Source organism: Fringilla coelebs, assembly GCF_963513975.1.
Source record: "Fringilla coelebs genome assembly, chromosome: 18".
Classification (NCBI taxonomy): domain Eukaryota; kingdom Metazoa; phylum Chordata; class Aves; order Passeriformes; family Fringillidae; genus Fringilla; species Fringilla coelebs.
The window spans coordinates 12,631,200-12,657,526 of NC_140044.1; the positions used below are offsets into that span (position 1 = coordinate 12,631,200).

The following is a 26,327-nucleotide window of genomic DNA, read 5'->3' on the forward strand; positions in this document are numbered from 1 at the left end:
GGCGAGCGGGCGGAGTCGGGCGACGGCGGCGGCCTCGGGCCTCGGGTCGGTGTGTGCGGGGAGCGGAGCAAGGGGAGCGGGTACCGCAGCTGCACGGCCTCGGCCCGGCCCCGCGCAGCCATGTCGGGGCTCCTGGGGAAGCTGTTCGGGACGGGCGCCGGCGGGAAGGGCGGCGGGAAGGGCCCGTCCCCGCAGGAGGCGATCCAGCGGCTCCGCGACACGGAGGAGATGCTGAGCAAGAAGCAGGAGTTCCTGGAAAAGAAGATCGAGCAGGAGCTGGCGGCCGCCCGCAAGCACGGCACCAAAAACAAGCGCGGTGAGCGGGGGGGGGGCGGGCCGGGCCGCGCCGAACCCGGGCAACAGGTCGGGAGGGCCTTGGCCAGCGCGCTGGCGTCTGCGCGGCTGTGTTTTATACCTGGAGCCTTTATTTTTACACCGTAGTGCGTTTATTTTGTACCTGCTGCCGGTATCCCACCTCTCCGCGGCCGTGCCGCCCTTCCCGGCCGTGCTGGTTCCCGCCCCAGCCGGGTTTCCTCACTCTGAGGGGAGGACACCCCTTCCCTTCCCTTCCCTTCCCTTCCCTTCCCTTCCCTTCCCTTCCCTTCCCTTCCCTTCCCTTCCCTTCTCTTCCCTTCCCCCGGGGCTGCCCCGTGTCGGAGCCGCGTCACTCCCTCGTGACCCCCATGTCGCGATAGTGCTCGGCTCCTCCGTGGTCCCCTGCCCCTCACTCTGGGGAGAACTCAGAGAAATATCCCTGAGAAGGGAAGAGCAGGGCGGCACTCTGCCATCAGGACTTGATTTGCCCTGCTGGTGGTTTTAATTCCAACCCACAAAAGTCTTTACTATCTATGTTTATTTACATCTTACCAAAAGTTCTGAGCGTGCTGGGGAGGGCAGGAGTTACAGCCTGAATGTGTGTGTTGGTTGTTGTTCCTTGTTGGGATGAAGAATTTCCAGGGAGAAAACTGGCCAGCATTAAAAGGGTTTCTATAAAATAGGCAAGTTAATGTCCCACAGACAACAACCACACAAACACTCCTGATCTCCCCAACATGCTCAGAACTTTTGGTAAGAGCTGATGAAAATAAACATAGATTTAATAGTTAATGTTCTCTCTTCTGGGAATAACTTGGGTTATGCTTGTGCTTTGTTTTGTGTTCTCATGGAAATACTCATACTTTTGGAAGCAGTGTTTGTTCTGGGATTTATTCCCAATGTTCAGCCTCCTCCAAGAGGCTCTTCCACACACACTCCTAAAGCTAATTAATGGAATTGTGTTTCCCAGGTGGAACTTGGCTTTCCAGGCAGTGCTTGATGGGTCTGGAGATAAGGCAGTTGTCACATTACGTATTCCAGTGCTCTGAAAACAAACTTCTTCCTTGTTTTAGCTCGGTCAGTAAAAGTTTCCAGGAAAGCACATCCTGATTTCTGTGTGGAGGTTGTTGCCCTCTCTGTGCAGGAGCAGGAGTGGCCCTGCCTGTGGCACAGGGAGCTGCAAACACACGTCTGGCAAGGGCTAATTTGCAGTAATTACCCTCAGGAGTTTCATGTCCCTCCTTCAGTCAGCACTTTTAGCTCCTTGCAGACTCCAGAACTTCCCTGTTGTGTGGATGACGTGGATGGAGCCAGTGCACCAGGGCTCAGGGATCATCAGAGACCTCAGCAGAGCCTGACTTGAGGTTTTACCAAGTCAGTTCTAAATCAAATGCACTGCAGCAATTCTAAGAAGTGAGCCTGGGCTCGCTGTGGTTTTTGTGGTGATGAGCTTAGAATGAGAACTAAAATGTGTCTCTGAAGTTTCTTCATCTTCTGGGTCACACTGTGCCTCTTGAACTGATAAATTCTCTGTTCAGCTTTGTCTCTCTGCTGTAAAGGCATCTCTCTGTCTGCTGCCCTTCAGAACCTGGCCAGGGGAGGGATTAAATTTCCTTGGAGGTGGAGGAAGGAGGAGAACCTGCCCATTCACGGCGGGGTTCTGGCTCACAGTAATTGAGGGCTTGCAGTAGCACAGGAGCCTGAGGAGTAATTAAGGAGCTGTGAATAGGAGAAGGGCAGGGATGGGTTTCTGCTGGAAAACGAAGCTGCTCTTTTTCCATTTCTGGAACTGAGAGGCCAACTGTTCTTACTGGGCTGGGAGTTAAGGCTTGCTGGGAAGTGAATTCCCCTCAGCACACACTCAGTTTTTCTGAGTTCAAGTTGACAGTCATCATCTGAGCTCCTACAAATTGCATTTTTTGATATCCAGATACTGGATTTTTCTCTGACTTCAGGCTGGTTTATAATCCACAATCTATGCAATTTTGATGCAAGTCACTTAAATCCATATTTTAACTGAATATAAAAATATATTGGTTTTATATGTGAAAGTCTGTCATTTTAATGGAAATACTTTGGTATAGTTAAAATGCTTTCAAGTAAAATTGAACAAAAGATAATTAGCTAGAGATTATTTTAAGTGTTGGATCAACTTTTAGAAAATTAAATTTGAAGAATCCTTAGGCTTAGTCTCCAAGATTTAATCACTTCACCCTGGAATCCCTGCTGCTCCTGGAGGATCTCCTGTGGATGCTGCACATTTGTGATCTCAGCTGTGCAGTCCTGCTGATGGTCCCGGAAGCTGCTGTGGGACAGCCAAAAGAAGGTGATAGAGTGGGGCAGGGAGCTTACCTGGAAGCTTAAAGCCACCTTGGGAAAACCTGGAATAGCGTTTTTCTTGTCCCAGAGGAAAGCCGGGTGTCTGGAACACTTGAGGAAACAAAAGGAAACATTCTCAGCTCCCCAGCACACTGGGTGATTGTTCAGGTGCCAAGTGAGCCGTTTTCCAAAGGCTCATTCACTCATTCCTGCTGCACTTCTGGAGGCTTAGGAAAGCTTAATCTAAGAAACTTAGATGCCTCTGGGTCCTGTGCCTGCCCCAAGCATATGCAGGGTTTTGTTAATTTATGAATTTATTTTGTGTGTGTATTTATCGTAATCTGTATTTAGGGTATCCAGGCTGTGTAACCAAACAACTCAGGACATTCTGAGGTTATAATAAGGAACTTTGTAGTATAGATTTCCTCAGTCTGTGTTGTTTCTTGGAATGGGAGGCTTTCAACTTGTATGAAAAGTTCTGAGTGTGCTGGGGAGAGCAGCAGTGATGGCTTTAATGTGCTTGCTGTGCTTTGTGCATGGGATGAAAAACTACCAAGATTGATCATCATTGGAAGGGTTGTTTGAAAACAGGCAAGTTACTCTTCCCTCTTCCGGGAGGAACTTGGGTTATGCTTGTGCTTTGTGTTCTCATGGAAACGTTCAATCTTTTGAAAACAGCGTTCTGGGCTTTGTCCCCACCCCTCTGAGGAACCCTCCCACACTTCAGCTCTACCTCATGAGTAGTGTTTTACTCCTCAATGAATTTCTGGAAGCAGCAGCAGTGCTGAATAATTTGAGCACTGCTTAGCCAGTATCTCACTCATTTTATATCTGCCCTGAAAATCAACTTTGCTCTAACAAAAGCAGAGTGCAGCTGTGAGCCTGATGCTCTGGGAGCCCTGTGCTGCTGCTGCCTCCTTTTATTCCGCTCCAGTTTGTCCGTGCCGTTGTTTCATCTGGGCTGTTTTCTCAGCGCTCAGACCTCGTGATACAAACTAAACTGCTCCATCTACTCCAACGGTTCTGGAGCTCTGGGGTTCTGGGTTCAGTTTTAGGGGAGTTGAAGCTGATCCTAATCTCTGCTGCTCTGGTGTTTCTGTTCCTGTGGCTGATCATGCAAAGCTGAGCTGCCAGAGTGTCCTGGTTTAGGGCAAATTTGGGAGAAACCCTCCGAAGGGGGCCCCTCCAGAGAGCAAACCCACAGAGTCCCTCCCCCCAATGGGTTGGGGAAGGATTCTTCAGAGAGAAGTGGAAAGAACCTGTTTATTGAACAGCACAGCACCCCCAGCACACACAGTGAACAATACCAGGTGACACCACCCTGTCACTGCTCTGAGAAAGATGACAAATCCAGAAAGTCTCTCTGGGGGTGGTCGCTCTGGTATCAGTCCCTCCAGCACTGGGGCAGCTGCTGCAGCCACAAGGTGCAAACTCTTGGTGTGTCCCAGACCAGAGCAGGCTTGAGTGGTTCCAAGAAAGGGAAAGAAAAACACTCCAGGGAAAATTTGGACTGCTGAGCTAAAGTAACTAATGAGCAGAAGCAAAAGCAAGAGCAAAGCAAAAGCCAAGCAAAAAGCAAAAGCAGCACTGTGTACTGCCCTGTCTGTGTGTCCCACCAGCCATGGGGGAGCAGGCTGATAATAAAACAAAACAAAACTTTCCCTCTTCAGAGCCAGTCTTGAAGGCACGGAACAGAATATCCAGCATGAACAGAACAATGACTGGGGATACAAGCATCATGAATAGCACAGGCATATAAACAACAAGGGGTTAATACCTTGAGCTCTGACTACCTCAGGTATAACAATTCTACAGTCTGTTTCTCCTGGAACCCGAAGCTCAAAGCTCAAGTTATGTCTCCGTGTGAAGATTACAGGAGGGAGGGAAGCTCAGTGCTGTTTTTGAGTGCCAGTGTTAAAGCAGCTTGCTCAGGTTCAGATCCAGGGTGAGTGGATGCAGTTTTTACCTGCCTGCTGCTGACCTTACCTTTCTGTTAGTTAACACTAGGGCTACAAACGGTGGAATGGGTGAAAAACAAATTTTGTGCCAAAATATATTCAGGCTTTAGCAGGAGAGTGACATTTCATGGATTTTCCCTCTGCTCAGGTTTCTGTTAGTGAGCATTTTTCTTTCCTGATGTCAAAGTTTTTCTTTTCACTGTGCATAAATAGAGTGTTGGGTTTTTCCCCAGCACTAAGTACACGAAATAGATGCAAACCCACTGCTAGATTCCTGCTGTATAATTCAGGCTTTTCCTGGAGAGAGAACACTCCTGTTCTCCACCCAGCACCAAAACCAAACAAACCAGGAGGTTGGGCTTGGCTGAAGTCCTGACTTTGGGCCCACCTGGGGCTCTGGTGCTGCCTCAGGTGATGGTTTGGGATGGAAATGAACTGCTTACATCCCTTTACCTTTTTTAAGCTGCTCCATCAGTCTGTTGATGTTATTTCCCTGCAGCTGGAGGGTTCTGGTGCCAGAGCTGCCCCTGTCTGGGAAGCTGCCTGGAATGTCCAGCTGGGACTGGCTGAGTGAGGCTGCTCCAGGAGTGGCCCTGCCTGTTCCTCCGTGCTGCTCTTGCTGTTTGTGTGGGCAGGCCATGACTTGGATTAACTTGCTGAGCCAGACAAAACCCAACTCTTACAAAAAAAAAAAAGAGGAAAGTTGTTTTCCACACTTAACCACACAATTGCTGGAGCTGGGAGAGGGAGGCAGGAATTGGATGGGAAGGAGGGCAGTTCTGCCTCTCCTGGCAGCAGTCCCTGCTCAGAGGGCAGCTCTGTTATCACAGTACCTGTGATAAGGTGTGAGGGACACAGGGCTCATTGATGAGCTCATGGCAGCAGTGAGGAGGGCCAGGGTGGTTCTGTGTGCAAGGCTGGGTGCTTCAAAGCTGCCAGTGAGGCAGGGGAAGCTGCAGCCTCAGCTCTGGGCACGGGCAGGGATTCAGAGGGTGAAACCCTGTGAGTGTGTCTGAGGCCTCAGACAGGTTTGGGAGCATGCCTTAAAGCTTCTGCTTGCCAGCAGAAGTGATTCTCCTCTCAGAATCAAATGTGCCCTGGATTTGTTTCCATGAATCATCAGGTGCTGTGCAGGGAGGCCTGCAGGACTTCCAGCCCATCTTCAGGCCCTCAGCCTGCCCTCTCTGTGTTTTAAGTCACAGTCTAATGGAAAATTGATGTTTGAGTTCCAGGTGCTTCTCCATAACCCCGGGCTTCAGTGCAGACCTGAGTCCTTCATCTTCCCCCGAGGTTAATGAGAGGGGCATTCACCACCTGCCTTGGGAAAAGTGATAATTGCTCTTTTTAATTAGATCTTCTCCTTTGCATTCTACTCTACCTATGTTTAGCAGGGATTTTTGGAGACAACACTTTCAGGTATAAAACAGTTTGGGAGCTGTGGTGGGATTCACAAACACCTTTTTAAAAATTCCTTTAAAAAGTGGCATTAAAAAAAGCTCCAAACCCCGTGATTCTGAAATGCATGATTTGGTAACTGTATTTGATGCAATACATCCTTCCTCTGTTCCTGTACCCTGTCAAGAGGGAAACCTGGCATGTTTGCAGCTACTAACTTTGTGTTTATTACTTTTTCTCTCAAAATATATTAGATGTTGGATTCTATATCTCATTAAACTCCAGGTCTAATTATTGAATCCTGCTCCTAGGCTAATTCAAAACCTATAATTTGCAGATGATGCAAATCATCAATTTGTTTTAATCCTCTTTTACTTAGACTTGTGCTGAGTTGTGGAGAGTTTGTCTGGACTGGGATGCTGTTGGGCTTTGCATTTGTATCATTCAGGTCTCCCTGTCAATCTGTTATTGCTCCCAAAATTACATTGCCATTTCTGGTTTTTGGGTATGTGATGTTTGTCCCAGAGAGTTTGGGCTGTGGTGTGAGCAGCAGGTCGTGGCCTGACTTTTGCAGCCAGCAAAGTGTGGATGTGACTGGGGTTTAAAGTAAAATCTTGTCATTTACTCCCACTGCTTACAAATGGATTACTTTTGCAAAACTAAAAGCTGGAGCAGTCTCATCCTTGACTTCCCATCAAGTTTGCAGTCAGGTGTTCAACAAACTGCAACTCCTGGCACAAAGTGCGTGAAACAAACAGGATGCAGTTGGAGAATCCAGAGCAGGCCAGGCATCAATGCTGTCAGGCTTTTGCCTTTCCCTGAGACAGCCCAAGGCTGCAGCAGAGCTGGTGATCAGGAGGTTTCTGCTCTGAACTGTCTGGGCCGGCTGTTTGTCTGTCTCTGCCCAGACAAGGGTGAGATGGGTTCGCTCCTACCAGGCTTCAAAGGATGAGGCTGGACTCTCAGATTTGGTCTTCAAGGTTGTTTATTATTTCTTATCTACAAATTTTTCTTTCTGCCCATCCGGGGTCTGACCAGCAAGGCAGCCAAAGGCACTCTGACTGCCCACAGGGCAGTCGTGTCTTTTTATAACAAAACCTACGTAAATCATATTTACCTTTTGTCCCCAATACTTATCATTTTTATTACCAAGTGTACCTTTACTAAGAACCTATCAAAAATATCTGTGTCACACAGAAAATGGAAGACATGAAGAAGAACCATGAGGCAGGCCCAACTCCCTCCATCTTGTCTCCATAACCCCCCTGTACCAAAATCTTAAAATCTGTGTTTTGCCCTGTAATCATACTATTTCTACTCTTTAAACCCCAGTGATTCTCATATCCCCATATACAGGTGGTACATCTCTCGAAGGGTCAAAATTGAGCCACCAGGTACTTTTGGCAACATTCCAAGACTCCTGAGCCCCCCAAGGGTGCTCTGGGCATCAGTAGCGATGTGCTGAGTTCCCACACTGAATCATCCCCCAGAGTCTTGGAGCAGGGATCCAGTTCCTGAAGGAAGGGCTGGAGCTGGGGGTGTTCACCTTGACAGGTGAGATCTCTAAGGGGAGCTCAGAGCCCCTTCCACGGCCTAAAGGAGCTCCAGGAGAGCTGGAGAGGGACTGGGGACAAGGTCCTGGATGGCAGGGTAACCAGGAATGGTTTCACACTGACAGAGTGGGACATTGGGAAGGGATTGTTCACTGTGAGGGTGGGCAGGCCCTGGCACAGGGTGCCCAGAGCAGCTGGGGCTGCCCCTGGATCCCTGGCAGTGCCCAAAGCCAGGCTGGACAGGGCTGGGAGCACCCTGGGATGGTGGAAGGTGTCCCTGCCATGGCAGGGGTGGCACTAGGTGGGCTTTACAGTCCCTTCCAACCCAAACCACTTGCATTCCATGGAACCTTCCTTGTGGCCACTACCAAGGGCAGTGGAATGGCCACAGTGGCCCAGCACTGGTGGGACACAGAAGAGCAGAGTGTGAAGCTCAGTGCCAGGCTGTGGCAAAGGCAGTAACAGTTCTGTCCATGATGTCCTTCCAGGTGGAAGTCCAGTTGGAAAAGCTCTGCTGTGGCTTCCCTGTAGAGATGAAACCTTCTCAATTAGCAGTTTCTAGGAGCTAACACAGTTATAGGATAATTCTGTGGGCAGCTGTTGTCTTGCAGCTCTTGACTGGTGGCAGTGAATGATGGAAGTTCGGTGATAGTACAATATTTTAGACATTAATAATAATTTATTTTCACATGTGTTACTTATTCTAACCTATTCTAAGCTTCTTATTTTACTGTGTTAGTTGTCTTATTTCAATGTTGGAAAACAAAAGAAAGACATTAGCCCCTCAAAACACAAGAGGCACTGTATGTTTTTAATTTTTTGAACTGCTCCTTGATAAGTTCGAATTTTCCAATTTTTAGAAAACATGTTAATAGTAATTTGCATCTCCAGCTCAAACAGAAAGCCCTTTGTAGTTTGGAGGTGTTCAAATAACCAGTATCACATCACATCTCTGGGATGTGATCAGTATCATTTCCTGAGATGTGCAGCAAGCCAGGGCTGTGGTGCTCCTGTGGTGGGGTGTAAGTGTCACCAAACATCCACACTGTGTGTGCTCCTCATGGCCTGGCAGGATTTCATCTAAATTTAGGGACTCTGTGCACAGAGGTTGCTCAGATGTTGTGGAACTGAGAAGAGAAATGGCAGAGTGACAGGAATCAGTGGTATTGAAACATTTGGAGGTGATTTTGGTTGGTTATGAAATAAAACAAATTAATAGAAAGCAAACTTCATCGTGGGCTCCCTGGGAACTGCATCTCCAGTAAGGGTGATGATTTTACCTCCTGAAACTGCCTTGGGGCTCTCCATGGTGAGCTCTGCATGTCCTGGGGTACAGTGAGAGGCAGAAAGGCTTTTTTGGGACTGCATCCCTGGCAGCCCCATCAGCAGGAGCAGAGTTTATTGCTGAGCCTGGCTCTGGAGCTGATCCCAGCCTTAGAGCATGGAATTGCCATTCAAAACTGTAATTCAACCTCAAAAAAGTACTGCAGTGTTGCTGCTGGAGTGTTTGGAGGTTGAGTCAAGAAGTACAAACTTTTTAAAAATAAATATGGTTTGTCTTATTTGCTTTATAACTTTTGGCTTTCTAAAGGTTTGTGTTCTCAGCTTTCCCCCCATAGTCAGTGTTGGAATCTCAGCATTCACAAAAAAAGTGCTTTTTCACATCCCAGAATATCTCATCTGGGGAAGTCAGGCTGTTATGAAAAATGCTAAATATTATGACAGCATCAACGAAATTTTTAGACTTGGCAAGGCTCTAATAATAATGGTCCAAGGCTGGAAAATGCCTGATGGATTCCCAGGCAGCCACTCTTTGAATTCCCCAGCAAGAAAAGGTCTTGAAGCGTGCCACTTCAGGGTAGGATCTGCTCAGTTTGTGAATTAATTACAGAAACACTGTTCAGCTTAGGGAACTGGGTTGTTTGTTTGTTTGTTTTTCCCTATGAGAAAGCAGCATTTTGAGATACTTAAGAGCTATTCCTGCAAAGCTGAACCTGATGCATTTCTGGCAGGGATTCAATGGAAGATTCTGAGTTTTCACTGGAATTCTCTTTAACAAAGTACCTTCAGCAGCTACAAAATAAAATAGAAAATCCATAAAGAGTATTTGCAGGCTGTGAGAATCTCAGGGACACCTTAGGGAACATACATTTGTCAGCCTGAAAGTTTAAACTTTGGCTGAATACTGAATAATTACCTCATTTCACACCAGAATTTTATGTGTGTATCAAAGAAGGTGCAAAGTTAGTGGCAGTTGGAAAGAGTAGGAGAGGATAATTTACTCAGGCAGCCTTAGAAAATACATCATTTAATTTAGAAATTCCTTAATTTTGCAATCCCCTGCCATCATCCAGAGGCATGCAGGACCCTGAGGAGTGAGACACTGGGAAATGGGAAATGCAGAGCAGGCTTTGCTTCCAGAGCCTGGATCAGATTTCAGATTTCAGGGAATGGTTTGAAGCTTCAGGCCTGGATGGTTTTGGCTGAACCAGCATTTCTTAGACTCCTTCCAGCTCCTGGGTAGAACAAAGCTGTCTCTGTAACTGGAATTTCTCATTCCTGGTTTTCTCATTTGAACTTCAAGGCTCACTGTAGATGACATTTTTTTTGATGACTTTTTTTTAATGACTTTTTTTCCTTTTTGCTTTTTTTTTTTGAACGAAACTATCTCAGACTTGCCTGGAGATTATTCTACAGAGGATTATTGACCAGAGCAGTGTTGCCTTGACATTCAAAGGAGAGAGGAATCACCTTGCAAGGCTGCAGGAGCCCCTGTGAGCTGTGGAACAGCAGTCCAGGGGCTGAGGTGATGCTGTGACAGAGCCAGGGAGGTGTGAAGGTGCTGCTTCTGCTTGTGTTTGGGTGTTGCTGTATCACAGCCCTGACTGCTGCTCTACAGATGCTTTTTTCTTTATCTCTTTGGCTTTTTTCTTTTGTACATTTATAGATTTTTAGAGAAGGAGTGTTTATTGTTTTGTTTCATCTCTTGCACACTAGACTAAATGTTCTGGCACTGCTTTGCTCAAGAGGAAGTTGTAATCTTGTATTTTAAAAAGCAAAAACCTTTTATTCTCTGCCTGAGTTTGGGTGTTTTATTGAGGTAGTTTTAATCAGTCTCAGTTTCTGAGCTGGGAATAGTTGCCTTCCTTTGAGGGCAGGGTTTGGAAACTTTATTAGAGATTTAATAAACAGGCAGAGAAAGACAAGGGAAGGACCAAGCCTTAACTCTGCCCACGATTCTCTGCTAAAAGTGCACCAAAGGAAAAGCACAGGAGACTGCTGAGACAGGCCCTGGCATCAGGGACAAATGTGGATCATGGCTTTTAGAGCTGAACACATCCCTGAGACAGCAGATCTCTCAGGAGGTCATCTCACAGGAAAGGAGCTCCTACTGCTGTGCACAGGATCATAAATATATTTATTTATAACCATCCTTTGGTACCTCTGTGTCCCAGCCACTTGGACCACAGTGTTTAAAATCACACCTGGCTGCTTGAACCTTAAAATCACACCTGCCTGTTTGGACCTTAAAATCACACCTGGCTGTTTGGGTCTTAAAATCACACCTGCCTCTTTGAACCTTAAAATCACACCTGGGTGCTTGAACCTTAAATCACACCTGGCTCTTTGGGTCTTAAAATCACACCTGGCTCTTTGGGCCTTAAAATCACATCTGTCCTTTTTGTATCTTTAATCACACCTGGATGTTTGGAGCTCTGACATTTTGTGTTCTGAGACTCACCTGGGATGAGCCATCCTGTGTATGGCCTGGATGCCTCTCTATTGAACCAACATGTGGTGTAACAGCTCCTGGAGCCATCAAACCTCTGCAGAAAGGTTCTTATTCAAGGCAAAACTCAGACTTTCATCAGTCTGTAGTCACCAGTCCTTTTATCTGCTCACAGACACATGTATCTGTTATTGGGGGATAACTTGTCAATGGTTTTAAGTTCCCTTTTTAGGGTTTTTTTGGAGATCTGTGGGCAGTTTGCTGGGTCCCAGCAGTGAGAGATGAGCAGTTGCTGCCCAGGATAAAGCTCCTCACTGCAGGCAAGGCAGGCAGTTCCTGCTTCCACCTCTCAGTGGCCCTTGTTTATCCCATCCCAAGGACAGCCAGGTTGTTGTTCCTGATGAAATTTGCTGCCAAGGCAAGTGCCAGGAAGATGAAATAGGATTTTCAGAAGCAGCAAAAATAAAGCTGCTTCTTTCTGCAGAGCAAATTACAGATGGATGCACAGGGTAACATGCAAAATTCTCTTCCACTATTAAGTTGATTATCTCAATCCTATTTAGTGCCTGGGCTTGCAGCTCAGGGGGCCAAGGCACCCCAATTTGGGCAGCTTCTCTGCAGCTCTTGCATTCTTTATTATTTTGGTGTGGCTGAAATTTGGTGCACATTATTTTCTGAGGCTGCTGTGGAACTCTCTAATGCCATATTAAAATTGCTGCTGTCCCTGTGCCCTGGCATCTCTGCTGCTGCCATTTCTGCCAGAGAGAATGCAAGAATTAGCTGTGAGATGAAGTTATTTTTTCCCTCAGCTGGAATAATCAGAGCTATTAACTGCAGTGTCTTCCCCTGGAGGAGAAGCCTCTCTATTTTAGACTAAAATTTAAACTCCTATTTCAGGTGTCAGTGTGAGTTTTGGGAGGGTTTTGCAGAGGAAGGAGACACCTGCACTGTGTGGGGACAAATCCTGTGGCATCATCAAACTTCCACCTTGGTCAGGTGTATTTTTGAATTCAGTGACACTCCTGACTTCTCTTCCCAGTGCTCTTTGCTCCTCTTGAGCTGAAATGTGTTTTGCCAGCAAAACTTGAAGTTGCAGTTTTGTAAGGAAGCCTTGTTTTTCCAGGTTTTTATCTGCTGCTCTACTCTTTTTTAATATTTAAAAGCATTAATTCCACAGCATTGCTGTGTACATAAATATCCCAGAAACACTGCCTGTCCTTCCAGTGTGTAAGGAATATTTATTTGCAGGAGGGCTGTTGATTTTTAACAAAACCACTGACATTCATAGTCAATTTTCCCTCTCTGAGTGCAATCCCATGTAGTAAAATTATATTTTTATTATCCTGGAAGCTGTTTATCACAGTGAACATTCATCTCATTTGACTAACAAACTGCTGTAAATATTGCAAAGAAAATCAACAGACTTACAACAGTTCATTTAATAATAATAATAATTTGCCTGTACATGGGTTAAAATAATTAAAAATACATCAAATTCTTACAGATAGCATTTCTGGAGGACAAAGTGAAATTATCTGGGTGAGCAGTCATGTTTTTCTGACTGATCTGCTGACAGAGGAGGAGAGTCTGGCTGAGTCATTCTGCTCTTTTCAATTCTGGTTGTTGATCAGTCAGGAGGAGTGACTGAAAACAGTGACACGAGTTCTGCTTCTCACTGGTGTCACCTCTCATGGTGACATCCCAGTGAAACCCTGGAGTCTTGGGAATCACCATGGTCAAACAGCAGGGGGGGATACCACAGAAATTCAAACAAATAGACAATTAAAACAGTATTTATCACAGAAATTCAAATAAATAGACAATTAAAACAGTATTTTATAGTTCAATCAAAGACTGGAAATAAAAAAACCCAACCAGTCAATCATCCCCCAAAAAAACCCCAAACCAAATTAAAAATCAGAGGAAGGAATAGGTTTTTAAGTGTTAAAAAGCTTAGAAAATGTTCTTTGAATGTAGTTTTATGCAGGTCTTACATTCAAGAAATTGAAACAGCCAGCCCAGATCTCACTGGACTCAGCTGCAGTTTTATTCCTCTCTTGGATGTGGTGTTTTCTTTGTCAGAATTTCTCTGTGAAAAGGAACTGCAGAGATCACAGTCTGATGCTCATTAACACAGAGAAATTTTACATTCCTTTGCCAATGAAAAAGAGGTAATAAACTATTGATACCCATTTTAACTGGTCAGGGCTCTGTGGGGCAATCATTTTAATCTTTATGAGTAAAAATTGGTTCCAACATCCTTGTCACAGCTGATAATAAAGATAATTAATATATCAAAATGTCATATGGAAAAGGGCATTTTGAACCTACTCACTGTCTCCTGATGGATGGCAGAAGTCACCCAGGTAGTATTAAATATATTACCTTTAATTCAATTATAATAATAATTATATACAAATATATCTAACTGCTTTTCCCTCAGTCATATGTATTTTCTGAAAGCTTTTTTTAACAATTCAGATAAAGTACAGCTAAAGTTTGTTATTTGTTGATTGTTTTTTTTTTTAGAGGATCTTTTAAGTGCTTGCAATTCATGCTGCACATTGGATTTACAAGTTAAAACACCAGTGTGCCTGGTAAGGAGAAGGTGTGGAAAACACTCTTTATTGGCAATTTCTTGCTCTTATCTTGTGAAAACTGCCCATGGAATGATCAGATATTTTTGCTGGCGTTGAGGGTTGTTAAATCCCCTCTTACAGCAGCTGGTTTTTATGTCAGGGGGATATTCCAGAGTGGGTTCAGCCATTGAGCCATGGCAGAAGAAGAGCTTTTTGGGGAACCCAGAGTATAAAATTAATCGTTGCAGCCTGCTTTATACTGATGAACAAACCTTTTACTCCTGTATTTTGTAAAAGGAGTATTGCTGGGTGTTAGCAGAGTAAGGTTTTGTAAGCTCCATGGTCCTCATGGTGCTGGTTTTTATGTCCCAGGGATATTGCAGAGTGAGTTCAGCCCTTAAGATGTGGCAGAAGAGGAGCTTTTTGGGGAACCCAGAGTATAAAATTATCATTGCAGTCTGCTTTATGCTGATGAACAAACCTTTTACTCCTATGTTTTGTAAAAGCAGCGTTGTTAGGTGTTAGCAGAGTAAGTTTTTGTAAGCTCCATGGTCCTCATGGTGCTGGTTTTTATGTTGGGGGGATATTGCAGAATGAGTTCAGCCATTAAGCTGTGGCAGAAGAAGAGATTTTTGGGGAACCCAGGGTATAAAATTATTTATCTGCTTTATGCTGATGAACAAACCTTTTACTCCTGTATTTTGTAAAAGCAAGCATTGCTGGGTGTTAGCAGAGTAAGTTTTTGTAAGCTTCATGGTCCTCATGGTGCTGGTTTTTGTGTCCCAGGGATATTTGGTGCTGGTTTTTGTGTCCCAGGGATATTTGGTGCTGGTTTTTGTGTCCCAGGGATATTTGGTGCTGGTTTTTGTGTCCCAGGGATATTTGGTGCTGGTTTTTGTGTCCCAGGGATATTTGGTGCTGGTTTTTGTGTCCCAGGGATATTGCAGAGGGAGTTCAGCCCAGCTGGACTCTGCATATCAGGCCCTGTGCTCGAGCTGCTGGGAGAGGCTGGCCCTGGAAATCCTTCATGGCTTTTGGCTCCAAGATAAGGAGTTAGTCTCACTGCTGGAAAGCTGAGATCAGCTGTTTCTACAAAACTCTGCTGGGTGATCTCTACAACACGTTCTAGGGCATGAGTGAACTCTGGCTGGCCAAGGATAAATGATTTTAACCTAGTGTATGGTCACAGGTGCTGCTGAAGCAGCTCCACAGCAATTAAAGCTGGCTGTACACTGCATTTCTGCCTCTAATTAGTGCCTTGGAAACAGTAAAGGCATCATTTGGGGTGTGGGTGCTGAGGAGAGCCTCTGCCATGGCTGCTGGATGTGATAGCAGCCTTTGAGAAGGGCACAGGGAGGCCCTGTCCCACTCTGATTTCAGACACACCCAATTCTTGCATGTGCACAATGCTACAGGACACTTGTACCCCACTGTCTTTGGTGCTTATTTAATGAATTTTTGGGAGGTTTTTTTTTTTTGGTTAAATGTGTGAGAAGGTTTTTTTTTTTTTTGACTTAGATGTTTACTAGTTCTTATTCATATTACAATCTTACAAGTCATGAGTTTTGTAGTGCTTAATTCTAATAAGTTAAAAATGGAGATGTATGTCTCTCCCTATAAGGTCTTTTAAGGATAAACTGTTTAAGAAATGACACTTAAAATAATTTTACTTTTAACTTAATAACTAATTATTTGTGGCTTGCAATGTGGATTTTTTTATTTACTTATATAATACTACTCAAATTTATGAAGAAGATAAAGAAGAAGGACTAGTCTTTGCCCTAAAACTTCTGTCTTGTTTTATATATATTACTATATTCTTGAAACTTTTTAGTTTTCTACTATGTTATATTACACACTTCTATTCAAACTACCCACTCATGATCTTAATTCTGTATTTAATTTTGGAAGTTTTCTCTACGGTTTCAGGTCAGATGCAGTGTTCTCTTGGGGGTCAGTGCCTGTCAGCTCAGAAAGTCTAAAATTCTCAGCAACCTGGGTTCCAACACTTAAACTTATTTCTGATTTTGGAAAAAGTTTTTTTTTCTTTGAGAAAAAGAGCCAATGTAATTCCCTTCAGATTAAGTTTTTATAGCTTTGACTTTAATAAAAACTTGACAAAAAACATGTTACTCTGACTGTTCATAAGATTTCAGTAGGTTCCTGATCTTTGGCCTTAGGGAGGAGAAAATAAGTATTTTCCTTGGTCTGAAGGGGTGGGAAACAGAAAATACCACACAAATCCATGTGCAGTTTAAGGGCAGTGCAGTTCTGGTGTACAAGAGGTGTGGGTGGGAATGGGAGGGACAGAGTTTCCCAACAATCCTGATAAGATCTTGTGGTGATCTCTGTAGTGTTTGGTGTCTGAGCAGCTTGTTTTAAACACAGCATGAACTGCAAACAAATTCTAATTGTTCCCAGAGAAAGCTGGAGTGGGGAGCTGTACAGAAATTGTAGCACTTTACTTGGCTTTGTATCATGTTATATAATGCTTCAAATCTGTGGTTTTGCTAGTAGTTCTCCATGAGGCACAAAATTCTCACATCCCCTTGTTGGGTATTTCCCCAGCATCTGTCACTATATAAACACAGCTATTAACAGTTTTTATCTTTTTGAATAAGAAAACTTCTTATATCCTTAATTAAACCATCCGTGCAGAATGAAGCAGCCTAAATATCCCAGCAATGTGTTACTCATCACTTGATGATCTGGCATAAAGCTGGAATGTTTGGGATGTTTGTGCTCTGCCTCATTCTGCAGATCAAACGTTGTCCTTTGAAAACCCCCTGTTCCCAGTCCTGTCACACACGTGGATGTTACACTGGGCAGATTTACTGGCCACTGGAGAGAAAGTGCAGAGGCTTGTTTTGGTGCCTTGGCTTTTCTTGGAGCAGGTGAGGTGTTTGTACTGGCTTCTCCTGAATAATCCTGAGCTGCTTCATGTGCTTGGCATCCTTAGCTGGGCCTTCCTATAAAAAAGTGCTTTTTTTTTATTGTTCTTTAACACATCAGTTAATTTGAAATGAACCAAGTGCATATTCATATGCATATGCATATTCATAACCAGTTGCAGACTGAAGCTCTGTTTAGGACTTTGACTGTCAACATCTCAGGATGGCATCTGCCAGAACACCTGGGGTGCCTGTGGGCTCCATCAGCTGTTGGGAGAGCAGGCACTTTATAAACACATTCATCACATCCCTGAGTTAGCAGCCCTCTCTCTGCAAGGGGAGATCAGGGAAGCTGTCTCTTGTCAGGATTTCCTGCTCTGGAAAGCAGGAAAGCATCTCTCTCAGAGATGTAAAGATGTAAAGCTTTTATTTGCCACCATTCCTGGTGTGTGGGACTGAGCTTTTGGGAGGGCCAAGCCTGGTATTTGGCAGAGCCAGTCCTGTGTCACATGAAGTGGCTTCTGCTGTGACACTCTGAGAGATCAAAGCCCTGAAGAGGAAATGAAGGGTGTGTGTGGCTGAGCTTGCTGGAGCAGCAGCTTGGGGCCCAGGTGAGGGTCAGGGTATGAGCAGGGCTGTCCTGGAGAGGACAGGTGAGTCCAGAGCAGGGAGGGAAGGGCACTGCCATCAGGGGAAGCTGTACTTGTGCCTTACTCCATGTGCCACCAGGTGTTTGTTACTCTGAGCCCTGCCCAGCCTGGCCTTGGACACTGCCAGGGCTGTGGCACTGAGCTCCTCTGGTACAGCTCTCTGTGGGTTACACATACATATTATAATACTAGCTTTTTGCAGGTATTAAAATGGATTTTATATGTGTGGTGTTAAAGTAACTTTGCTATAAAGATACAGTTTTTATTTCTGTTGAGAACTAAGCTTAGGTATAGTAGTGAAATAGCTGATAAAAGTATGCTTATGTTAAAATACCTATTTAAATAACATCCAGTAAACATATGAAGAAGACACCTACTACAGATATACCAGCTATCAACACTCACCCTCTAAAGACAATATAGACCAAAGCCCAAAACTAAGTTATAATAAGAATAGACTAAAACCACAGCCAGAGAATACAACAATGCTCTAAAAAAAAAACAAATCTGAAAAAGGACCATACTAAACACTTCAAAACTAATTTGAAGAAAAAAGTTTACTATGCATCATTGTTAATAAATGTGTAACAAACATTGTTAATAAATATATAACAAACAAAATGCAGCAATAATAGTGTATAGTGTTTCCAAAAATAGCAAATGTGCTCTTAGCTGAGTGCCAAGACACACCCAGCTGTAATAATCTTTCCTTTCTAATCTTTATCTCCTATTAAACTTCTTTAAGCTTTTTTTTAAGTCCTTTATTAAACTTCTTACATTTTTACAAGAGAGTGAACGTGTTTTTCACACCTGTCTGTCTCAGGAATGGCCATGGCCATGGTTTCTGCCCAGGTGTCTTGGGAAGAGCTGCCTGTGGGCTGCTGTCACCTGCTGGCTGCTCCCTGGGTGGGGAGAGCAGGTTGGACCAGTCCTCCCACGCTGGTCCCCAGGGGTGGGAGCTGTCCTGGGGGGGCTCCTCCTGCACAGCCCACGTTGTGCCAGTGCTCACAAGCAGCAAATTGATCAAACCACCTTCAGTGAGGGCTTCTCTCAGCTCAGGCTGCTGTGTAAATGCCTTCTAGGAGGAGTGACACAGAACATACATAAATACCAACATTTTTAGAATGTGTATTTCACATGTAAGTGCAAAGCTGAGGGAACATTTCTCCTTGGATTTGAACAGGGGTTCAGCAGGAGGGGGGATCTGCAGCAGCACAAAAACCTCATCTGGCAGGAGCTGCACCAGCAGTGCTGCCTTCCTGTGATGGGGGGAGGGTGAACAAAGCTGGTTTTGGTGGATGAGCCTGGATATTGAAGCTTTCTGTTTGTGGTAGCATGGTGTGTTGGGAGTGAGTCTGGGCTGGCATCCTGCTGTGACAGGTGACAGGTGACAGCCACAGGGCAGCAACCACCTCTGAACACCTCTGTAGAAGGAGGCAAATCAAGGGTTGGGCAGCACAGTTGATCTGTGTAGGCAACAAACACTAGAACCTGCTAAACATTTCTCTGTGCTGAGTGGCACTTGGTGCAGAGTGTGAGTGGCTGTTTTGGGCACAAAGCTCACCAGTGCCACCCTGTCCTTTGCTGTGCAGCTGCCCTGCAGGCCCTGAAGCGCAAGAAGAGGTATGAGAAGCAGCTGGCACAGATAGATGGCACGTTATCAACAATTGAATTCCAGAGGGAAGCCCTGGAGAATGCCAACACCAACACTGAAGTGCTCAAGAACATGGGGTTTGCTGCTAAGGCTATGAAAGCTGCTCATGACAACATGTAAGTCACTCCCTCCTGCATCTCCCACGGGATCTGTAGTGTGGCATTTGTCAGATCTGCTGTTCCACGCCAAAGGTGGAGCTGGAGCAGCAAAACCCTCTTGTGAAAGGCTCTCACTTAAACTAAAATTGAACAAAACACACAAATATGATGCTTCCTCAGTTTACTACTGTTTGATTTTCTATATTTATCCAAAAGTTGGGTAGCACTAGTGTGGTCTAAAGGAAAAGGGAGCCTGCAGCAGTTACAGATCCATCTTGTAACAGCAAGAATTTTAAGCCTCAAGGGAGGTCTTAAAACTTGTTTTTCTGCAGTGGAGTTGGTGTATGTAGCAATAATTAAAGGTAAAACTGCATAATGGGAATATTGTGCTTGCTCACAAGTAAATATTATGGATGTAATAATGCTGAATCAGGGAAGAGAGCTAATTATTAATAATATCAGTGATGCAGAACAAATGCTCTCCCTGGTGTCTGTATAACTGCTGGGAGCTAAGCTTACAAGGAAGAGTTAAAAATGCATCTCTAATTGTGTTGAGACCAGGGGGATAAAACCCAGACTTGCATGCAAAGTGTATTTTGGGAAAGGGCCTTGGAAATGTCACTGGGGTGGGGCATTTCTGCAGAAGCCAGGAAAGGCAGTGTTGATTGGGAAGGTGCCTGCTGATACTGAATTCTTTCCTTTCTTTTCCAGGGACATTGATAAAGTAGATGAATTAATGCAGGACATTGCAGAACAGCAAGAGCTGGCAGATGAGATCTCTACAGCCATCTCCAAGCCAGTAGGATTTGGGGAGGAATTTGATGAGGTATGGCTTTTAATTTGCTTCTGTTTGTACCAGTGAGTCATGGAATCCTCTGGGTTGGGAAGATCAGGGAGTCCAACCACTGGCCCAGCACTGCCAGTCCCATCACTAACCTGAGCACCACACCTGCATGGCTTTGAAATCCCTGCAGGAATTGTGTCCCCCAGGAGATCTTTCTCTGGAGATCTGCATGTTCTGTGTGCCTGGCTGCAGGACTGGGCTCTGAAATCTCTTCTGCAGACTGTGACCTGGACTTTATGCTCAGAATGGTCTGGATGGCTTTACCTGAGAATATTTGGACTTGGATTTCTCCTTCCCTCCTCTGCTTTCCCTCCAAGAGATGAAGTACAGGAATCACATCAAAATCAGACTCCTCATCTCCTCACTTTGCTCTGACCCTGTGCATTTGGGCTGTTTTCTTTAATAATATGATCAGCTATATCTGATTGGTAATAAATATGACCTAAAGTTCCTTCTTTTTTCTCCTTGAAATCCTAGGATGAACTCATGGCAGAGCTAGAGGAACTAGAACAAGAAGAACTAGACAAAAACTTGCTGGAAATCAGTGGTCCGGAGACAGTACCACTACCAAACGTGCCCTCAATATCAATACCCTCCAAGCCAGGTATGGATCAAGCTTTACTACAACATCCTGCATCATTAAAAGTGTGCTTATTCATCTGCCAGCTCCTTGGATTTGGGAGATCTGGCTGCAGGCAGCACAGATATTTTGCTTGGAATTGCTTTCTGAATCCCAAATCACACCCAGTGCCATTTCTCTGTGAGAGACACCTGCCTTTCAGAAGAAGCACAAAAATCACTCCCTGTCACAGCAGCTGCTGTTTTCTGCTCCAGCTCATCCAGGTACTCTGGATGATGTTCAGGGTGCAGTGGAGGTGTGGGAGAAGGGAGCCTTTGTCCAGGTGCTGCTGGGCCAACAAGGAAGAAATCTTGACAAGACACCTGAGGTGGTAAAAGGGAGGGCAGAGTGAATTAACTCATAAAATTATTGCAGTTGGAAAAGACCTCCAGGGTCATCCAGTCCCAGGCAGGTTCACATTCCCCTGTGGATCCATGTTTCCTTTGGGTTTTCATTTGATCCCTGCTTTTCTGGCCTTGGGAGGATCCTCTCTTGGGGTCCCCCCAGGCAGCCCCAAAGTCAGGGTCATCCCAGTCCTAGCCCACACATACCCAGGGAATTTTAGCTGGTGTGAGGATTTTACCTGAAGGATGGACAAGAAATGTTTGTATTTACACAGAGGGTTTTCAAAGCTGCTCTTAAATTTGAACTGGTTGCTCTTGTATGAACATTCCCCATGGAATTCAGCTGAGCTGGGACACCTCTGGCAGCACTAATGGGATATGAAACTTTACAAGCCCATTTTGCTGAATCTGCCTGACTGTGATGAATAACTTACAGACTTTGCAGCTCTATTCCATGTCCTTACTTGGAACAGGAAAAAAACTCCAAAAAAGCAGTGGATGCAAATAATGCCAGTTGGTCAGTGTGTCTGTAATCATCCTGCTGCCTTTCCAGGCTTGGATGGGTGTGGGAAGCAGCAGCACTGCCTGAGCAGGTTCTGCTTTGTGCCACTGCTCCTGGTGTGTTATTCTGCTTTCATTCTGACACCACTGATTTTGTGTGTTCCTTATTCTGACACCACTGATTTTGTGTGTTCCTGGTTGTGTTTTGCCAGGCAGAACTGCTGACCAGAGTTGGTGAGAGGGGAGGGAGTTTTATCAGAATATCTGAAGTCTTGAGACTTTATCAGATTCAGGAGAAATAGTTTAAATGAACCAGTGCATTGCCTTTTTATTGCCTGGTTGGTTTAATGAGGTTTATTCTCTAAATAGTCTTAAAACACAATGTCTTGGACCCAAATCTACTCTTTGCATTTTGTGGTTGCACACAAGTAAGAGATGTTGTAATTGTGGATATATTTAAGGAGCTCCACAGCCTAAAACTTAGGGAAACTCCCTAAAATAATACAAATTATGTACAAGTTTGGTAGTAAAAGCTGCAAGCATAAAGCTCTGTGTTTCACAGGATTTATGCTAAGCTGCTTTTGGATGAAAATGAGAATTCCATTAATTACAATAATGTATTTAAGTGGCACTTTTTGCTTCAGTAAAGCTGCCTCCAAGGCTGGCACTTGGGAAAAATTTGGATTCTGCTGTCAGTGGGGATTTTGTGTGGGTTTATTTTTTGAACCTAAGTTGTTTTTCACTTAAAACTGACTTAACACTGGGATTAAAAGTTTGCTTGTGATTACCATGGTCAGACCTCCAAAGGGAATACTGTCCCTAGTGATTCAGGTTCATGTGTAATTGTCTTTTTGGGAATAATAATGTGTCTTTTTTGAGGTAGAGTTGACTCTGTTACCTCCTTTTAATACATTGAAGAGAGGATTACCACGAGCTTTCCTGCTTTTCCAGTTCTCAGGAGCAGTCTGGACTTTGGCTTTAATCAGATCAGCCTGAATGAGGAGTTTTGTTATTGGTGGTGTCAGGAGAAATTCAGGCAGAAGCTGTTTTTGTTTAGTGGAGGCTAGAGGAGCTTAATATAGAAAACCAAATTCCAGCCTTGTACAAATGAGGGGTCTGGAGCTTGGAGCTGACTCAGTTTTCCTGATGTAAACATTACTTTTGGAATGACACACACCACTTGGACCAAGAATTGTTTCACTCTTTGAAGGTTTTTTTTACATTTTCCAAAATTATTGCCGCTATTTGTGGGTTCAAACCTTTTTTGCTGAGTTAATGAAACTGAATTTGTCAGGTTATAACAAAGAGCAGCATTTTCTGCCCTGGAACAACCAGGATGGAGGAGAGGGCAGTGGGATGTTCCCAGGGCTCTCCAGCCCCTCCACATTCTGTACCTGACCCAAACACCTCATTTTCTTGCATTCTCAGTATTCAGTGATGGAATAAGGAATTTCATTTGGATGGGGAAGAGATTCATACTGGAGACATCAGATGAGTTTCTGTAAGAAGCTGCATCCCTCTGAAAGAGGCTTGGAAATTTTGGAAAAATATCACACTTGAACTTTCATGCCCACTGCCTTCTTCCTGTGGGAGCTGTTGTTTTCTTCCACTCGGGAAGTTTGGCCCATGCTGACTTTTTCAGCAAAGCACCTTTTACTTCAGCTCAGAAAGGTTTTATGTATTTCTTGAGCACAGCTGGCCTTAGGTGCTTCATTTACTGGTTTGTCAGTGGCACAGAGGGTTCTGTCAGGATTCCCACTCACTTGTTCTCTTTTGTGATTTTTGCAGCCAAGAAGAAAGAGGAAGAAGAGGATGATGACATGAAAGAGCTGGAAGCTTGGGCAGGAACCATGTAACCACAGCAGCCCTTGGCTGGAAAAAAGACTTTGGTTACCTATTCTGGGTGCAAATGTGTTTTGTTGAGGAGAAAGCATAAGCAAAATGTCTTTATCTTTCATTTTAACCCAGAGCAGTGGGAACTGCATTGCTGTTTTCTGCATAGCATGGAAAAAAGTCTGCCCAGAGGAGAGAAGGGGGAGCAGGGGAATTGCCTGCTGTCGATACGGTTGAATTTCTGTAGAAAAGGTATTTGCAAAATCACTCAGCTTTGGGACTGTGCTCCTGCCACTGCTGGATCTTCATCTTCAATTTGGGCCATATATTGAATTGAAATAAGCTGCAAAACACTCTGTAATTTTAAGTCAGTTTAAGTGTGTCTAGGAGTCTTGTAAGGCATTTAAAAACCAGGAAAAGTCGTAAGCCCCCATTGGCTTCTTTATTGTGTTTTAGGTGCAAGAATGCTTTAGGTTTTTAGTTCTTTGCCAGGTCTATTTATATCCCTTGACTGCTGTGTGGCCAGCCCTGTGTCTGTCACTGCAACGACATAGTCACTGTGCCCATTTTAATTGCTGAGAATGATCTGCAGTTGATCCACACTCTCTTGGAAGTAGGGAAGGTTTCAAGTTCAGTTGTACATTTTTCTACACAGCACTACAATGTTTATTGCTTTTTTGTGATAATTGATAACCCATTCAGATACATGCACACAATTATTTTAATTAAGAAACTACTATGGATTGCACTGTATTAAATATCTCGATTAATTTTCACCTGTGGCTGCTGTGGTCAGTTCTGTGTCCTGTTTAAGTGATCTGGCTCTGCTTTAGGTGGAGTTTGGCCTCTTTCTACATGAGGGACATCCACTCTAAAGCCTGCTGAGCTGTGGTCGGGCTCTGCTCCCAGGGAACAAGGGACAGGACAAGAGGAGAGAACCTCAAGCTGTGCCAAGGGAGGTTCAGGTTGGACATCAGGAGGAATTTCTTCATGGAAGAAAGGTTTGTCAGGCTTTGGAAGGGGCTGCCCAGGAAAATGGTGGAGTCCCCATCCCTGGAGATACTGAAGGAACAGCTGGATGTGGCACTCAGTGCTGTGGGCTGGTGACAAGGTGGGGATCAGTCACAGGTTGGACTCAGTGACTTTGGAGATCTTTCCCAACCTCAGTGATCCTGGGATTCTGTTCTGTGTAAAAATCCCCACACCAAAAAGGAATCAGCTGAATGAAGTTCAAAGCAAGAGGTTTAGGGACAGAGCTGGGGCCCTTGGTTTGTTTTTCATCATGGAAATCACCTCTACTGTGCACTGTGCTAAGAGATGTTGTTAAAGCAGCTCTCTTTTATTCTAGGAATTACAGGGGAGCATCTCAAATGCAGTGAAATGTCCCAACAGGAGCAATCAGGTGGAGCTGGGAGGGGAAAACCCAGCCCATCAGCACCATTCCTGCTGTGCAGTGTCCTGATGTGGAAGCTGGGAGCTGGGGGTGGCAGAGGCAGCCGCCCAGAGAGGGGCCAGTGATGCCCCTGGCATTGGTTATGGGATTTGTCTCATTGGCAGCTTTGTGCTAATAATTGTTACCATTGGGTATTGGCCCCTCCTTGGTTGGCACTGGTACACTGACTAAATAGGTCCTAAAGAGTTGGTCTTTGAATTGGTTAAACATATGGTGTCTGAGTGTGTTGACTTGGTTAAAGTAACTTAAACATTTCTTTTTGGTTGATTTATAGGTATAGCTGTATTGTAAAAGTAAGTAAGTAAAGTTAACAAGTGTTAATATGTTATTTGATTAAACTCTGTTTTTGTTTAGTTGCTTTTTGTAAAAGCTTTCTTATATATTTTAATTCTTCAGTAAATTTTTTAGTACTTGTTCAGGGACTGGTCAGCTATAAGGCACTAAGCTGTCCCTCTAAGATTTAATTTTTAAGCTTTGCTGTTCACTCAGCTGTACCCAAGCACAGAGCCTGCTCTGCTCAGCAGGGGAGATGCAGCAGGGAGTGTGTGTTGGGCTTCCTGGTTACTCTGAGGGATGACAACCTCAGCCCCTGCAGCCTCTTCTTTCTTCATCCTTTTAATCCATGATGGGGTGGTTCTTATTCCTTCAGTTTCACAGTATGTCTGAGGACTGAGCACCTTTCTGCTTTGGGTATCTGAACTCCTTATCCCTGCCTTAGTGAACAGCTGGAATGTTTACAGGGAACATTTTCTGCCTTGTTCTGAGGGCAGAACTTCCCTGCCCAGAGCACCATGGGGCAGTGCAGGAGGGAGCAGCTGTGCCTGCCAGCTGGGTGCCACTCAGTCCCTTTTCCTGGCAAAGCCACTCCAGTTCCTGCTGGGAAACTCAGCTCAGTTCACTTGTCCCCAACAACTCAAGTTCAGCGGTGCCACTATTTTCTTGTGGAGCTGTTATGGGAGGCAAGCAGAAATCTGGGGTCCAGGTGTTTTCAGTTTAGGGAAAAACCTTGGTTTTTCCTCTGGGGAAAGTGGAAAGGGTTGTCACTGCTGTATGGGTGTGTGAGAATGATTCATTTAAAGCAGAGTGAAAAGCTGTGGCTGCCCCTGGATCCCAGGCAGTGTCCAAGGCCAGGCTGGACAGGGCTTGGAGCACCCTGGGACAGTGGAAGGTGTCCCTGGCTGTGGCAGAGGTGGCACTGGATGGGCTTTAGGCCCCTTTCCAACCCAAACCATTCTGGGATTCTGTGCAAACACAGACTGGGCTGAAGGGTTTCATCATCCCTGCTTTTCCCTGCTTTCAGTACAGAGAGAGTGGCTGTTGTGCAGGTGGAGAAGGCAGGACATGGCATTTGTACTGGGATCCAAGGGAAGCACAACCCTGGGAGGGACAGGGAAGGGTTTTGTATTTGTGCTGCACATTTGGGTCAGGGGAATTAGGAATGAGATCTCTCCTTGGTGGCTGCTCAAGGCTCAGAGCCCACTGACACTGAAGATCTGTGTTTGTACCTCTGGAATAGGGTGAACACTCACAGACCACTTGGAAAAGCTGGGCCAGAGAGGCTGAGGTGAGGTGGATGAACCAGGATATATAA

The 26,327-nt window shown here is 44.8% G+C and overlaps 1 protein-coding gene across 1 annotated transcript; it reads left to right on the plus strand.

Annotated features, from left to right (window-relative positions):
• On the plus strand, window positions 1-24,063 carry CHMP4B (charged multivesicular body protein 4B). The gene is made up of 5 exons (XM_084217908.1): window positions 1-316; window positions 18,983-19,160; window positions 19,854-19,968; window positions 20,464-20,590; window positions 23,239-24,063. Exons 1-5 carry the CDS (start codon window positions 121-123, stop codon window positions 23,304-23,306), a joined length of 684 nt encoding a protein of 227 aa, XP_084074034.1. The 5' UTR covers window positions 1-120; the 3' UTR covers window positions 23,307-24,063.
• Window positions 24,064-26,327: the final 2,264 nt, after the last annotated feature.